The sequence below is a fragment of the Nanorana parkeri genome, unplaced genomic scaffold (assembly GCF_000935625.1).
Source record: "Nanorana parkeri isolate BGI_ZX_2015 unplaced genomic scaffold, ASM93562v1 scaffold1853, whole genome shotgun sequence".
NCBI lineage: Eukaryota > Metazoa > Chordata > Amphibia > Anura > Dicroglossidae > Nanorana > Nanorana parkeri.
In genome coordinates, this window is record NW_017308121.1 from 161643 (window position 1) to 179659 (window position 18017).

The 18017-nt window shown below is 41.3% G+C and overlaps 1 protein-coding gene across 1 annotated transcript in view; it reads right to left on the reverse strand.

Moving 5' to 3' along the window:
• The window catches only part of LOC108799904 (protein diaphanous homolog 3-like), a 177135-nt gene that overhangs the window by 70890 nt on the left and 88228 nt on the right, over positions 1-18017 (reverse strand). Inside the window, exon 13 of the mRNA XM_018571841.1 lies at positions 16495-16619. Within this exon, the coding sequence (XP_018427343.1) occupies positions 16495-16619 (125 nt within the window). The remainder of the gene's footprint in view (positions 1-16494; positions 16620-18017) is intronic.

The window sequence follows — 18017 nt, forward strand, 5'->3', positions numbered from 1 at the left end:
AGTGAAGGTTATAAAAAGGAAAAAAAGAGAATATTAAGGTCACTTAAAGGACCACTAACGTGAGTTACAGCATGATGGAACATATAAATGTTCAGTAGGGATTAAAAGGATATAGTGGGTATTCTGGAGTTTTCAGGTCTTTGCTTCTTTGGAGTTCTGCTGGCTTCATCTTACTACCCCCGACAATTGGGGGTAGTAAGATGAAGAGTAGCAGAGTAGGCCAAAGTGAAGCGGATCTGTTTCTGATGCAAGACTGAACACACTGCATTAAAGGCTTTCCTTTTTTCGCCACTTCCGCAGAGTAACTGGCAAAGAGCAATCATTTGTGGCCATCAATGTCCAGAGAAATGGTAGCTCGACACTTTAGAAGAATGTGAAGTCTGTCCACATAATTTTGATAGTGTACGATGACTGGTCTAGGAGATTGGAGGTTTTTCTAGGGGTGGTCACAGGTGATGGGCTCATTCTATCACACATGGGGTATTTGATCCCAGAGATTATTTGAGGGTAATAGAACAAAGTGTATCCAGTAATTGAGGTCTGCAGGTTTCAGGAAGACCCACAATGCTTAAGGTGTTCCTCCTGGAACGGTTTTCCAAGTAATTGATTTTAGCCTGAAGAGAGAGAGACAGGTTATCATAGGCCACTATTTTCGTCTGGGTTTTCAACAGCTCATCCTCCAACGTGGAGATACGTTTTGCCTTTGTGAGATTGGGCATGAACTGATAGGTCTTTCCGGGCCCGAGATAGCACATGCTGCATTGCCGCCTCCACAGCCATCGGGACAGTAGGCTTAAGTAGTCTAACTACCGCTGCTGCGAACCCTATGTGAGAGCAGACGGCATCAGGTTCATCGCCGAAAGATTCCAGAGGGACACTGCGGTCTTGTGGAGAGATGTGTGTCCGCCATCTTGGCTCCCCATTCAGGCTGTGTATTTTTTTTGGGATTGAGGTAGTGAGCCAGAAAACAATCCATACAGCACCGCTGAGGTTCAGTGATGGTTTTCCACTGCCAACTGTGGTGTGGGGACTTGCATTTAAATGGGAATATGCTGGTCGAGCGGGAGCGCTGCTTCTCTTGTTCTTGTTACATGGGCTCCAGAAACCAGAAGTCGAGGCTCTTATTTTAACATCAGGAGGAGGCTCTCTGAACATCAAGAAGTTTTAATACCAAAGCTAATGTAACATTCAAGAAGAGTTTCTCTTTAGCATTAAGTATCTTTGCAAGCCTTATTTGCAGAAAGAGTCTGTCAGAACTTATAAACCCAGGACTGTTAAGTATTCTCTTTGAATCCCCATTATTTTTTTTTTGTCTCTCTTTGTTAACATCTTTTTCTGTATAATTTTCCTGCACCATTTTTTTTTTAAAGGACAAACTTAAAAATCCTTAAGCTTATCTCTACACTATAAATAAGAACTTAAATTATCCTTGTCTGTAAAGAGAGATACTGTAAAGGCAAGATGGCGGCTGCGCATGCGCGCCAAAACCGGCAGTGCCCCCAAACCGGAAGTGGCCGAAACCGGAAGTGCGCGGAAACACGTGCAACAGCCACCGCACAGGAAGTGATGCAGCTAATTGGATCTAGCTCACTATATAGAGCGAGCCTGCCCTTGCTCCTTTGCTGATGGTCTTTCTCAGCTAGTTGTTCCTGTGCCTGCTTTGCCTCCTGTGACCCAGCTTGTTTTTGGACCTTGCTATTTCGGATTGCCGCCTGCCCCTGACCTTGGCCTGTTTCTGGACTCTGCTTTTGCCTTTCGATTGTGTACCCTGCTGCCCGGCTGGCTCCGACTTTTGGCTCCCCCTGACCTCGCTTCAGTCTCCCGTCTCTGCCTGGATACCATCCGCTCAGAGGACTTCTGGACTCATCCTGCACGGCACTCGTGCTCCTCGCTGTCTGCCTGCTCCCTGTCCCTACTTCCAGGGGGAGAGAGACACGAGCCGCAAGAGAAGCCTCCTCGCATTCCGGTCTCTTACCAGGTACGTGACAGCTACTGTATGGCTGAAACCTGTCATATTCCTGTCTGAAAGGACAGTGGTATCATAGATTTGAGTTTTTGAATTGCCACAGCATTTGTTGAAGAACAGTGTGTTTCTGTTAAAACATGTGGTGTCAGTTACTGTTTTGTGTGTAATGGGTTAACACTGGCCTCAAAAGGCATACGTTACGCCTCTCGGATCAGTTCACCTCTCAATGTCCAGTTTCCTCACCTATGGGCCCTATGACTCCATTGTTCGATAACCTGGCATTCCATCCTGCAGTAGGACATTCAACTTTTGGGAGATGGAATAAAGTTGTCCATCGTCTGGTGTCTGCTTTGCCCATTTCTTCTTCTACAGATATGGAAGGATCTCAGCCCTGCTTGCTAGTAGCTCAGAAAGAAGACACCAGATACTGGTTTTCAGATAGACAGCTCCACTCCTATGTCATGTCTGTACCACAGCCCGAAAATCTATGTTCTGAACCCACGAACTATGAATCTATTTTTTTACACTCGCAACCTCCGAGTCATACAATTTTGCTACTGTATTCCATCCTTTCTATTGCATACTCTCCTGACTTATCGGTTTATATTTGGGCTTGGAAAAAGGAGTTGGACACTTTCAATATTCCAGCAGAATGGGACAAATAACTGATTTTCCCACACTCCATGTCCATAGCGAGTAAATACCAGGACAATCATCTAAAAATGTTAACTCAATGGTACTAATGCCCTGTCTTATTACATCTCTTTTACCCCATTGTATCTGACACCTTTTGGTGTTGTCAGGGATCTCCCGATCCCATATCTGGTAAAGTTGCCCACCTATCAAGGCGTTTTGGCAATGGGTGTTGGATATTTATGGCAGAGTGACAGGCCTGGAGGTCTCAAATGACCCTAAGATTGTATTGCTGTCCATACTACCAGTTTGCCTTTAGTCTGTCAAGAGGGGAGTTTAACACCATTTTCTTATGGCGGTCAGAGCTGTTTCCCCACAACACTGGCATACTCCTGCAATACCTACCTTATCAGAATGGGCTGTGTAGACGGATTACATTGTTGACACAGAGAATCTCTTGGCATCTGAACAGGACTTTGGGGAACAATTTACTATTACTTGGTCGGCATGGCTTGCGTTTCGATCATCCCCATTATTTATAGAACTGATTTAAAATATTGTGAGCTCACTGTGGGACGTGAGGTGGGAAGTGGCAGGAGGTGAGCAATATCTATTACGCTATTCCCATTTTCTCATTCTTTCCTTTCCTCTTTCTATCTACACTCTTTCCCTTTACTTTTCTCTTCTTTTTACCATTTCCACTCATTTATTTCATACTCTGTACCTCTTTGTTTTCTTAATCTGTTCATCATTCCATTGTTTTCCTCTTTGTTGAAGATTTCTTCTTTTCATATGAGGAAAATACACTAGGAGCGGTTAGAACATTTTATACTACTCACTTAACACTGTATAGGCTGGTTATGACTCCATGCTTCAATATGACTTAATTGCTGTACTACATGGCCCCATGTGTACCTTCTATGGACTCTTACTCCAAAGCAATATTGAACTACCGTATATCTTAATTCCATTATTATGTACATAGTATTTGATATTGAACATGTTCATTTGTTTTTCTATTATGCTTTCTCTTCGACTGTTATTCTTGTTAAAACTCAAATTCAGATTGCAGAAAAAAAATTAAAAAGCTGAAATATCACTTAACAAGTGCTGTGTATAGGCTCAAACTATACGTTGGCCAAGTTGCTTGACAATAAGAGAGCTTGGAAAACAGTAAACCTAAGTTAAGAGAAGGAGGAGGCAAAAGAAAAAGGGGGAGGAAGGAGGAGGAGGAAGGAGAAGAAGGAGGACGAATGAGAAGGTGGAAGGAGAAGAAGAGAGAAGGAAGGAGGATGATGGTAGAGGAGGAGGAGAACAATAATAATAGGCAGAGCACATGACTATACCTTCTGATTAACCCTGGCTATTTAAAGTTTATATAACAAACTTCTGAACTGAGAAAAAATAGAATGTTGAATTTCATTTGGTTTGCAATCACAACAAATTATATAGAAAAATAAAATACCTTAAAGAGTTTTACTGCTTATGTAGCTTTATATAAATTATCCCCTTCCGCCCATCTTTCCAATGCCCTTCCCCCCCCCCCAAAGAAAATGTGAATTCTATTACCCGGGCAAACCGCCCTGCACTGATAGGGGGCTCCTCACCAGCTATAATCATTCTGATTACAACAGGAATCTGATCCCCATAACTTACAAAGGTTGACTTAAAGAAACCACTAAATGGAACTTATTTAACATTTTGTGCCACTTTTTTCAACCTTTAGAAGTTTCTACGCCAAATTCAAAAAAGCCCAGGCATCAGTTGTGGTTGTTTTACTTATATTTGCAACAGATTCAGGTATTACCTAATAGTCCCACTACTTCTCATTTCTGCAACAGATTCAGAAAGAATTGCTGCAGGTTTAGAGATCAGAAATCTGGTGGCATTAGGGACTAAATCTGAGCTGGTGTACAGAGAGATGCTATTGCTTACAGTGGAACATGTATGTTCCAACTTAGTAATCATTGGTTGCTAGGACAACAGGCCAAAGGTAGATAATTGTAAATGAAGGGGTTTGGTAAGCTGGCTGACCAAAATATGGCCATGCTGCCTTGGATAAGTCACTAGTTGTTAAGAGACTGTTGGCTGCATAGCTGACAGGTTCTTAGCAACTGATGATGCTGACATATGGAAAAGCCTGATGGGGAACTCTGAGAGCCTAGTTTCCCATCAGGTCCCCCACCTTTGTGATTGACAGCAAGCAGTAAGATAATTTCATAGTCAATAGCCACCCTGCTATTGGCTATAGAATCTGCCCACTGTCAATATGTGGCTGAGCAGACCTGATGGGGAGACTAGGCTCTCAGAGTTCCCCTATCAGGCTCCGTCAACCCACAGTATAAGTGCTCAATCAGGGTGACAGGTGCAGTGGCTGGGCAGAAAGCTCAGTAACACTGAGTCTGTGATCTTATAAAGCAGACACTCCAGCCTCAGTGTACCTATGGACTGGAAATGGTGGTATTTGTGCCTAATCCATTTATCCGTTGCCAACAGGTACATAAATCTAGGACAAGGATCAATATGACGTGGATGTACAACAGAATTCTGAAGAATGTTTTAGACACTCTTTATGAATTCTAAGCTGTTTGTCACAGTTATGTAACCATGCTTACTGGGAATGGAGTCTGCAGGGTTTTTCGGGGCAGCCAGGCACGGATAGAAGACAAAGTGACATCAGAGGCTGTAGAGACAGGAAGAGCAGGGATCAGGATGGCTGCACGTTATGCAAGGGTGTAATAGAGGTGCAAGGACTAGGGAGTGTCTGGTATTCACCAGATCTCCCCATAAGGCCCTGTTCACACCGTTACGTTTTGTCACGCGTTCAAAACTCTATGAACGCTCTACAAAACGTACAAACTTGAAAATCCCATTGTTTTCTATGGGTATGGTTCACACCTTTCCGTATTTCAGCCCGTCTGCACGCGCTACAAAACGGCCTACTCCCAAAGAAGTACATGTACTTCTTTGGGGCGTTTTGGTCTTGCGTTTCCATTGGGATAAAGCCAAGTAGCCCTCAGAAATGCGCGTTTGTCGCGTGTTTTTACCGTGAATCGCAGTAAAACCGCGCACCGCGACATGCGCGACAAACACGCATATTCAATATGCCTATGTGTGAACCCAGCCTAAGAGAATATAGGGCTTTGCTGAGGGACAACTCCCAGGTTGTGGTCCTCTAAAACACTTGTGCGGGCACAGCTGACTTAATACTGGAGAGGCTACAAAATCACTAGGCTTGTGATGTGCAGACTCAAGTGAGACAGTTGCAACACTGAGGTTCAGGATTCAGTGGGACACATTGGAGGAAGTCTGTTACAGCACTGAGGTACAGGATTTACTGGTTCACAGAGGAGAGAGAGCACTGATGTTCAGGACTCACAAAGCAGACTAATGGACAAAGGATGTAGACTTACTAGGAAAAAGAAGGACATGCAGAGCAGGATTGTTGGAACTTACAGGCAGTAATGGTGATACAGGCAGCTCAGACAAGCACAGTGATGAACACTGATGAAAGATTGTAGCTCTCTTGGAATATGATGTGCACACAAATGCGGGAATGAAGGGAGTCTCTCATATTGAAACGTGCACAGGAGTACAGGCACAAAAGGAGTCTCTTGGAATAAATACAGGAACACACTAGGAGGGCAGAGGAGGTATAAACAGCAAGTCATAGGGATCCTCAGGAGGCAAGATGCAAGCTTCAGGAGATACAGGAGATTTGGCAGCAAGTGTACCGACACCTTGCTCAAATGCTGAGCAAAAGATGCACTAGCCCTTTAACCCCTTCATGACTGAGGCCTTTTTTTTCATTTTTTGTACCCATGTAAGGCGGAGAACAGATTGACTGCAGGGCCTACAGCCTGCAATTGGCTAGAAGCTGAGAACCAAGTACAGAGGGTGATGGTTTACGGTGCAGATAAGTGTGACAATGTTACTGCATGGCCAAAGAATAAACCAATATGTATTTACTTTGTGTAACATTTCAAATAATGTTTTTAATGGTAACAATAATATATTAATGACCTGAATTGTTGCCTTCTTTTCAAATATAAAGTAAAATATATGTTTCTTTACACAGTTGTTACAAATTACCATGGCAAGTTTGTTTTATAGCAGGGAAATAAAGTTCTGGATTGCAAGTCTTGAGTTATACATGAAAAGGATTTGTTTTAGTTAATAGTTCATATTTATTACAAAATATTTGTTGTTGCTGCCCCATGAATTGCATTCTCATAATGCTATGTATATTCATGAGCATCATGACTCTACATTTCAATACTCCATACTCTGAGAACATGAAACCAAAAAAAAAATGTTTAAGTGAATTCTACATTTATTACATTCCAATTGCTGGAGAGAAATGGTTTGGCAATGGTAAGGCTGGCAGTGGCTCTTCAATAAAGGTGAAGAAAACAATATTAGAGCTGCAGCTAACGATTATTTTCAAAATCGATTAGTTATCCGATTATTAAGTTTGATTAATCGGTTAATCGGATAAACAATAAAATAAATTTTAAAAAATGGCTCCAGTGATGGGACTACTAGTTTGTATTGAGATTACAGTCCATCACAGGAGCAAGCTTGGAGCGGTGGAAGTAAAAAAGAAAAAAAATAGTGTGGTGTGCAATATAGTGAAAGTGTAAAATTATACAGCAATGAATGCAGAATGGCATCGGCTATAGAAGACTACAAATCCCAGCAATAATACAATATACAGTGCAATGCAGAATACCATCAGCTATAGAGGACTACAACAAATTTCAGCAATAGTACATTATAGCTGGCGGTATTCGGCATTGCTCTGTATAATGTACTGTTGCTGGGTTTTGTAGTCCTCTATAGCTAGTGGTATTCGGCATTGCACTGTATATTGTATTGTTGCTGGGATTTGTTGTACTCATCTATAGCTGGTGGTATACCGCATTGCGCTGTATAATGCATTATTGCTGGGATTTGTTGTCCTCTATACAGTGCAGTGCAGAATATCACCAACTATAGAGGAGTACAGACGTGCAGCATGTGGGAAGCCGTGAACAGGGCTAACTGATCGGAGGACGATTAATCGATTATTGAAAAAGTTGACAACTTTTTCAATAATCGATTATAATCGATTATGTCGATTAGTTGTTGCAACCCTAGTTGTAACTTGGATTGCAGAGAATGTCTAACACATAATAGAGAGACAAAACACTTAGGAGAGTAAGACAGAAACAGTGCTGCACAATAATCACTTATCATTACCCTGCAGAGTAAACTATATAAAAAGGCACACAAAGATCGCTGTGTTGTTAATGCAGAAATGTTAAAAGGCACAATTTACTTTGAAAGAATGCACACCAGTAAAGGGCACAGATGTTACCCAAGGCAGGTTGGTACAATCTAGACCAGTGGTTCTCAACCTGTGTAAATTCAGGACCCACAAAAACCAAAAACGGCCCACCGGGCCATTTTTGGTTTAACATGGGCTTTCAACCACCTCATCTGGCTATGCCCCCCCCATTCATACATTTTGGAGCACAGTCCTCGCCTACATGCGCTCTATTTCAGGCACCCATAGGCCCCTACAACCAGCACTGTGCCTATTCCACGTGGCCACCTCGACCGCCGCCGCTGCACCTCGAGTTCCTTCTAGGTGGGAACACCTAGGTATGCTGGTGGTGAAGAAAGCGATCCTGACTAATTGGCTAACGCCGGCTCCCCCCTCATTGGAATTAACAAAAGGCCTCCTACACAAACTGATGGCTTTGGACCTACTAGATGCGCAACTTAATCATCCCCTCACTGCAAGCTTTTTCACCACCTGGTCCTCCTTCATGGTAGCTGAACTATCCCTAACCCGACTGAAAGAGATAATGGCAATGTTTCAGTACACGAAATGGTACCTCACCTCTAAACTGGATGGCTCTTTGGGTGTATTAGATGTCCTTTAAAGTCCTTTAGTGTTCCACCTCCTGACATATTATGTATAGCTTGTGATACTTGACTATATCTTTTGTGGTCCATGTTCAGATTCTTGTGCATACTCACTTATATCATTTGTTCATCTTTTATCCAGTGTATGTACAGCAAGTGATTATTATTGTCCTACTTCATGCCCCCTGTGCCCCCTTCCCCCAAGAGTTCTGTGGATTGATTGTGGCATGTTTATGTAACGGAGTGTATCTTCAGGTACGAAATCACTCCGAAGCTAATGTCTGTTTTTGACAGTGTTTACTTTTACCACTCCATTGTTGTAAGTTTATGTATGGAAAATTTTCGATAATAAAAAAATTACATGCTAAAAAAAAACATGGGCTTTCAGTGCGTTCCAGGCGTTTGCATGTGTTTTTGATGCAGTTGCATGATCTGGAACTGAACGCTGCAATGTGAACTGGAGCTAAAAATACCATTGGAATACATTGGACGCAGTTTTGCTCCGGTCTGTAACTGCTCTGCACCTGCTCCGCGCTTGGTGTGAACAAGGCCTTACACAGATATACTCCAAAAAAAACAAACAATTTTTTTTTCTTTTTAAGATCCACCCAGCCCCCCTACCTTATGAGCACTGGAGCGGATCATCAGCCTGGGGTCCAGTGTTGGAGCTGTGATGGAGCTCCATCCACATGTGCATTGCTTATAGAGCTCTCTTGTGCGGGAGGTGTAGAGGTCCCTTGTGTAGAGTTGCCAGGAGCCAGAATGTGACATCACTCCTGTCCAGCACCTCTACAGGACACGCAAGAGAGCTATAAGCAATGCACATTTGGATGGAGCACCCTCGCAGCCATGGCACCATCCCACCCCGCCTCAAGCTGACATTCGGCACCAGGCAGCATATTTTGAATGGCTGTTTGGAGCCTCTCACCTAGAAAAGTGGAAGGCATGCGGTGACCCACTGAACATGGGGTCACAACCCATCAGTTGAGAACCAATGATCTAGACACATCTGGGCTGGGCATGTGTGCCACAGAACACATGCCAAGTGTCTGCCATAGAAAAAAAAAGGGGTGTCACCTTCAGCAACATATGTCCGGAACACACAAGTCACAAAATGAAGCCAAAGTTTAGTTGCCACAGATAACATGCCCATAGTCCCTCTACATTCTTTCATAAATTAGGTCCACTCTTTATCAGTTCAAAGCTTTGTCATGAAAAAAATAACAATTTTTCTTTCTCAACTGCCAAAATATACAAGAAAGGTCAAACTCAGAATACCTTGCATTTTCTTACATACTGTGGAATCCAAAAGTATTCAGCTGACACGGCCTTGTGTTTGGCGGCGACGGGGGAGACTGTGGCGTGCAGTGACTTTGACGCTTGGATTAGCACTGTATATATCTTGGCTTCTGCATATAAGATTTGACTTCCTGGTGATGCCTTCCTACCAGGCAATGGTATATAGGTGCTTACACAACTGGTCCTCCCAATATTGGGGCTGCCTGTCCTTGTGGGTGATCTGACTTTCCGTGTGAGTTCTGGGGCCTGCCACTCCTCTTCAAATACATATTTTGTATGTTGCTTTTTGAACTGACCTCCTCTTTCCAGAGAAAGCGCAGTGAGTGTGAAACACGTGGAAAGAGTGAACCACCCTCAAGAGACACTAAGTAATCTTGTTATGGATATACAACAGCAATTGTAATGATCATATACACATGTGAACATATTCATAATCATGGGAGTGTGTGTGTTCTAAGGAGGTTCTTTATTTTATTTTTATGTTTTACATTAAGCAACAATATTTTCTAAGCAAATTATAGTTTATGTATGGTGTTTAAATGCAATCTAATAAAATCATGTTTTCTTTTAAGAATATAATTCATGGTGTTGTGTCACTGGCTCCGATAAAACTCAATGGCTTAATTTTTTTCACTTTCAAAAATATTCACCCCCTTGGCATTTTATCCTATTTTGTTGCATTACCACCTGGAATTAACATTTATTTTTTGGGATGTTTGTATCATTTGATTTACATAGCATGCATACCACTTTGAAGATGCAAAATATGGTCATTGTTATATAAACAAGAAATCAGACAAAGATACAGAAAACTTGAGCGTGCATAACCATACACCCCAGATTTTCAATTGGATTGAGGTCTTTGACTAGGCCATTCCAAGACAATTAAATGTTTCCCCTTAAACCACTCAAGTGTTGCTTTAGCAGAATGCTTAGGGTTATTTTCCTGCTGGAAGGTGAACCTGCGTCCCAGCCTTAAATCTCTGGCAGGCAAACAGGTTTCCCTCAAGAATTTCCCTGTATTTAGAATCAGTCATTCCTTCAATTCTAACCAGTTTCCCAGTCCCTGCAGATGAAAAACATCCCCATCACTTCTGCCTATTTTTATTTTTCTGTAAGCAATGGCTTTCTTTCTGGCCTCTCCTCATGAAGGCCAGCTTTGTGGAGTGTACTTGTTCACACCAAATGGTCAGGTTTCTGCACACGCACGCTAGTCTTTTAGATGCATTTGTTGACGCGTTTTTGATGCGTTCGGGGCTGTTTTTGGTAAAAAAAAAGTTGAATGTTGAAAATGGGCTTTCAGTATGTTCCAGGCATTGGCATGTGTTTGTGATGTGTTCCAGAGTAGGTAAAATAGGGCCTGCTGCAGTTTTTTCACCTGCTCTGGATCTGCTCTGCAACTGCACGCTGCGATGTGAACTGGAGCAAAAAATACCATTGGAATACATTGGACGCAGTTTTGATCCGGTCTGCACCTGCTCTGCGCTTGGTGGGTGCATGCCCTTAAAGTGGTCCTATGGACAGATACTCTAATCTCAACTGTGGAGCCCTGCCGCTCTCGCAGGGTTCTCTTTGGTCCCTGTAGCCTCTGAAAAATTTGATAGTGTCTCACCAGTCAGTCAAAAATTTCACCAGTCAACATGACCGGACTATAGCCTTGCAGGGTAAGGCAGGACACAAATTAGCGTCCTCCCATCACCCCAATCTCAGTATACCGCGAGCTGCAGCTCGCGGTATACTGAGACGCCGCAGCTGAAGCGGATCCCGACAATTATGTCTGGATCCGCCCATTTAGGCTGGGTTCAAACCTAGGCGTTCGAAATATGCGTGTATGACGCGTGTTTTGCGGTGCATGTTTTAACAGACATTTGCAGCCCACAAAGCGCACGTCAAACGCGCGTTTACGAGGGCTATCCGGCTGTATCCTAATGGATACGTGCGGAAATACGCCCCAAAGAAGCTCCTGTACTTCTTTGGGCATAGGGCGTTTTTCAGCACGTTCCGACACGCTGAAATACGCCCAAGTGAGAACCATGCCCATAGGAAATAATGGGATTTCACTTGCAGGGCGTTTTACAGCGCGTCGATCAGCGCTGTAAAACGCCCAGGTGTGAACCCGGCCTTAATGGCTCTAAAATTATTGCTCTCACTCCGTTTGCGGCGATATGCAACATGTGCGGCACGTAGGCGCACCTGACGCATATATGCGTGTGTATTAGGGGGGCGCGGACTTAAAAAAAATGTTTAAAAAAATAAATGTTATGCTTCTTTATTTTTTTTATGAATTTCATTTTTGTATTACTTTTTTTTTTTTACATACAACTTTATTGCTATTACATGGGGGGGCTAAGAAGCCCCCTATGGGATAGCCAATTTACATGACAGGTCCTCTTTAGGGAGACATCAGGGGTCTCCAAGACCCCTAATGTCACCTAGGGACCTCCAGAGAAGCTGATGAAGCAGAGATCGGCTTCATCAGCTTCTGTAGCTGGAGAGTGACACTGAATGCAGGAAGTGATGTAATATACATCACCTCCTGCATTCGGGGACTGAGAGGAGATCAAAGGGAGTTCGTGTACTGAACTCCCTTTGATCTCCTGTCACAGAGCCGTGCCGGTCCCGGCCGCATCGGGCACAGCGGATCTTGGGACCGGCAACGGCAGTGACAGCTTCTGATACAAGCGATCGAGCGTCTCTCGAGACGCTCGATCGCTTGACTGTAAAGCTCCCGGCCGGCCGTGTAATTACAATGGCCGGCCCGGAAGCTGCTCGTCGGGCTCCACAGTCTGCTCGTCACAGACGAGCAGACGAGTGGATTTTCAGCTAATAACCCAGGTGTATACAGTATATACTGAGATCATGTGACAGATTGCACACAGGTGGTCTTTATTTAACTAATTATGTGACTTCTGAAGGTAATTGGTTGCACCAGATCTTATGTAGGTGCTTCATAGCAAAGGGGGTACAAACATATGCATGCACCACTGTTCCATTTTTATTTTAAACAAGGTCATTTCTTGATTTCACTTCACCATTTTGGAGTATTTTGTCTATGTCCATTAAATGTAATCCAAATAAAAATCCATTTTAATTCCAGGTGGTAATTCAACAAAATAGGAAAATTGGCAAGGGGGTGAATACTTTTGGAAGCCAATGTAGGTGGCGGTTTCTTTCGGTAAAGTACTGTGTTTACTGCAGGGCACTCAATTTATTAAATCTGAACTCCAGGTTACACAGCTAAATTTACAATTAAAATACATATACATTAGGGATGTCCCGATACCGGTGCTAGCATCGATATCGGGACCGATACAGGGCATTTTGACAAGATACAAAGCACCTAAGATTACGCTATGTTTTTTTTGCACCAGCAGTCGCCGGCCACATAAATTAGGACCCCACCTGGAGCGTCACCCACAGGTAGTGACGGGACGCTGCTCTCCAGCTCAGCACCAATGAGGTCCTCAAGTGTGAGGAAAATTGTGAGGCACCGCGATTGAGGCAACAGTAAGACGGGGCCTGGGCTTTGTTCTTGTTCACACAAAAAACTATCTACTGCTGCAGTGCATTCTATATGTAGTGCATATGTGATACATATAGAATTCACTGCAGCGGTAGATTTACAATTATCCTCTGCTAATGTGGAGGGGTTAAATGATCAATAGTACATAATAGTACATAATATGTAGTTGTACTACGTATCATTTAACCCATTCATGTTAGGTCAGAATTGTAAATTTACTGCTGCAGTGCATTCTATATGTATATTCTATATGTAGCACATATACAGTACATATTAGGGATGCACAGATACTTTTCGAGTACCAGTGCAGATACTTGGCATTTTTATGAGAACTACCAGGGTTGCAGCTGGGACCTGGTTCTGGCACTCCTCCACTGTCCTGAAATCATTAGTCAATATTGTTTTAGAAAAACGGTCACATGACAATAAACAAAAATGTATCAGTACTTGTACTTGTAAGTACTCGGCAAGTACCAGTACTCATACTCACAAAACTGGTATCTGTGCATCCCTTTATTTATATTTATAAATATAAAAAATATTTAAAACAGATATGTACAAATCCCAGGAGCTCCGTGTGCTCCTTACAAATGACAGCTGCCTCGTAATTTTTGAATTTTTCTCTAGTTTTTCTCTAGTCTAGTCTTGGAGCTCAAAATTATCAGTACATGTACTCGTACTTGGTATCTGTGCAACCCTAGTACATATAGAATGCACTGCAGCAGTAAATTTACAATTATCCTTTGCTAATCTGAATGGGTGAAATGATCCATAGTACAACTACATGTTATGTACCATTATGTACTATGGATCATTTAACCCCTTCATATTAGCAGAGGATAATTGTAAATCTACTGCTGCAGTGCATTCCATGTGCACTGTATATGTGCTACATATAGAATGCACTGCAACAATACATTTACAATGGTCCCCTGCTAACATGAAGGGGTAAATGATCTGTAGTACAGCTACATGTTATGTACTATTATGTACTATGGATCATTTAACCCATTAATTCAGGGGATAATTGTAACTCTATTACTGCAGTGTACAGGACATATGTGCTATGGATCATGATTTAACCTATTCATGTTAGCAGGGCAGAATTGTGAGCGCCTCCCACAAGCTGAGCACCGAGACGTGATGCAGCGATCCTGTCCAGCGCCGACTACGAGAGGCACCGCATGAGGCAACAGGGATCGGAGTGAAACTGTGAGTGAGGGAAGCTGGGACAGGGATGGCTGTAAATCTATTGCTATAGTGTACTGGACGTGTGTAATGTATATGTAGTACATATATACAGCACACACCTCCACTACATTACAGCAATATATTTACAATTCCCCCCTGCTAACATGAATAGGTTAAATCATGATCCATAGTACATAATATGTCGTTGTACTATGGATCATTTAAAGTCACCTTTCCCTTTAAAAAAAAGTATCAGTAATGTGAGTGACTTAACTGATTTAGAATTGGATTCCCTCTAACACCATATCATGTCGAGGAGGTTTCTGGTCATCACTAGGTGTAGTGAAATTCTATCTTCCTTGAATGCCAAGAACATCTACAAGCAATATTTTATGACACGACGAGAATGGGAAACCATCATGGATGGAATGGTACCGTTTCATCCATAAAGGTTGCTTAGTAGTAGGGTGCATTCTACAGCTGTATTACCTTTGCATAACTAGGGCTTTGCCCGTTTGCCTCTTAGGTCACTTGTTTGGTGTTAAAGCTGCCTGTTAAGGATATTATGGCAGTAATTATCTTTATATTAATATCAATTATTATTGACTGGTTTCTTAATGAAATATTTCTATGAGTCTGTGCTTAAAGTAAATCCTGGCGAAAAATAGTGATTCAAGATTGGATCTTCACTAACGGATTAGAAAGGTAGTTTCTTTGCCCTCTATAAGGAGGTGCTAAGAAACTATATGTTTATAACACGCTAAGGAAATATGTACTTCTACAGGGAAGGATGGAGAATAAGAAACCAGCCAGGCAAGAATTGTAATGTCTGTGTTTATAAATGTTATTAGGTTTTATTGAGCAATGCTGTATCTTGTAATTTTAGGTTTTGATGAAAACAATAAAAACTTTTGAAATAAAAAAAAAAGTATCGGTAAATGGTATCGGCAAGTACATGAGGGGAAGTACTTGTACTTAGTCCTGAAAAAGTGTTATTGGGACATCCCTAATATACATGATCTGTTTTACTTGCAGGGTAAGTATTTCTGTTCATCCAATGCTAAGTTTCACACAGTTCTGTCAGGCGGCATAGCCAAACTGGTGGCCTGACATTTCTCTGTTGCAGTTAAGTAGCACAGCGAAGCCATCTCCCTGCCCTCAACCTGTGACTGTGAATATGCAACAGGTCACTGATGAGTCATTCCTCTAATCTCTCCTCCTTTAAAGCATGTTCCTTGTCAAAACATGCAGTACACCTGATTGGAACTTAAGCTGGCCATACACCAGTAGAACTTCATTAAAAAAAAATGTAAAATTTGTTTGATTTTCTAATACCCAAAAGGGGTCAAACTGACAATTATATGTAAACATATTGAGGAAAAAAAGCAAAGGAGCAGGACAGATTTTTTTTTTCCCCCCAACGAGTAAAGTTCTAACTTTGTCTTTATGGAGACCCCTGATGTCTCCATAAAGACAAACTGGCACATCATATTTGCTATAACATAGGGGGCTAGATAGCCCCCTATATGATAGCAATAAAGTAAATTGCAAAAATAAATAAATAAATAAAGCAACATATAAAAAATGTTTTTTAAAAATGTACGTACCCTGTCCTCACATACATGCAAACACAAAACACATGTTGAAGTCTACGGGGGCCAAATAAAAAAAAGCTAATGTTAACGTTTTTCAGGTGTCAACAGGGGCCATTGAAACGACTGGGATTTCTTGTATTCAGAGTTTTGTTGCACTTAGCTATGAGCATCAAAATGCCTAGGTGTGAACAGGGACTCCGTGTATCTATGCTCTAAACTAATAATAATAATACTAATATTTTAGTAAAAAATTGAAAAAATGGGAAGGGATCAAACCCGTCTTATACTTTCACACTGTATCCACTGTATCACACTGTACTAAAAATACACTTATGTTTAGTAAAATAAATAAGAAAGCAATAGTGTAGCTTTATATTTTGTTACCTTTTCTTTGACATGAGAAGGCATTCTCAAGTTGGCAAAATAACTCCTTATCTTCATATTTCTCATCCTTTACGTTCAACCAAAAACAGTGTTCTGTCATTTCATTAGGCTTAATCTAGGAATGAAAGAGATATTAGAATGATGATTGTATAATGTCAAAATAAATGCCCATTTTAGAAATGCACAGATTACATATGTATTATCGATTTTATCCAACAGGAAATCTACCTGTTGAAAAGTAGTTATTAAAATTCCAAACAACATTCACATGCAGTCTCCTTTCCATCCCATTTCCACACATTTTAGAAATCGTCTGATTATGTAGTTAGTGATTTTTTGAGCCAGTAGACTTTTGACTTTTTTAAAACAACATTGCTTATGACAAATGTCTGTTGTCAAAGAAAAATTCTAATCTGCTTAAGGCAGAGCTGATAAAAGACTGTGTTAGTTAAAAGGAAAAAAAAAATGTGTGCAGAATAAAAATGGAGAAAATCCATCTCAACATGTTTTCTTTCACTTGAATTGATCATTTATCAAATTCCCATGTATGAGCATCCAGTTTGAAAATGGGAAACATTTTTTTTTTAATTGAAAATGTATATTGTACTGTGATTTACATCACTGTTCAATTACATACAGTCATGCTGCATTTTTATTGATATAAAATCATGCTATATACACATAGCACACTTTGGGAGTCAAGCTGTTAACGGTACATGCTAGTGAATAAATAATTCCATGGTTCAGCTCAAAAGAAATGAGCACAATAAAACAGTATGTATTATAGAACACTGCAGAGATCAGAAGAAGTGGCTCGATATATGAACCTCATTCCTCTACCAGTCATTCAGTGTTCAGCAGTGGTGGTTCAAATTATTTAAGAGATGTGGTCTTCAGAAAGGTTTAAGAGTGGGGAAAAAAAAAGACAATTCTACATACAGCCTTACATCAGATACCAGCAATAGGGTATGGAGAGTAGAAACCTTAAAAGGTTGGAACAACCAAAATAAATGTGTGTTCTCAGTAGATGCTGGAGAGTCAAATAACCTAGCAATTTCTAATGTACTCTGATGTTAAAATATATATATTTGTGTTTTTTTTTTGGGGGGGGGGGGAGTATTCCTACACGAGTCCTTAGTTTTATATTAATGGAAATAGACCAGGAAAAGTGGAAATACCATCTAACACCACAGATGGAAGAAAAATAAGAAGTCAGAAGAAGACAGTCTACCAGACTTTACCTATATTTTGATACTAACGTGTTGGTTTCCAAGCACACATAGAACTGTATATAGAACTATACACAATTTTAATTAAAACAAAACATGATATGCTGTGTCATCATTAGACAATTTTTATTATTCAAAAACTTTAGGTTATTTCCTCAAAAAGATTGGTACATGGAGCTGGTAATCAAATAGTGTTTGTAAGGATCGGAATGCAGCCTTTCCCACCTGCTGGTCAATACTCAGCACTGCAATGCATCTACACTGCAGCTGCATATCCGGCCTCA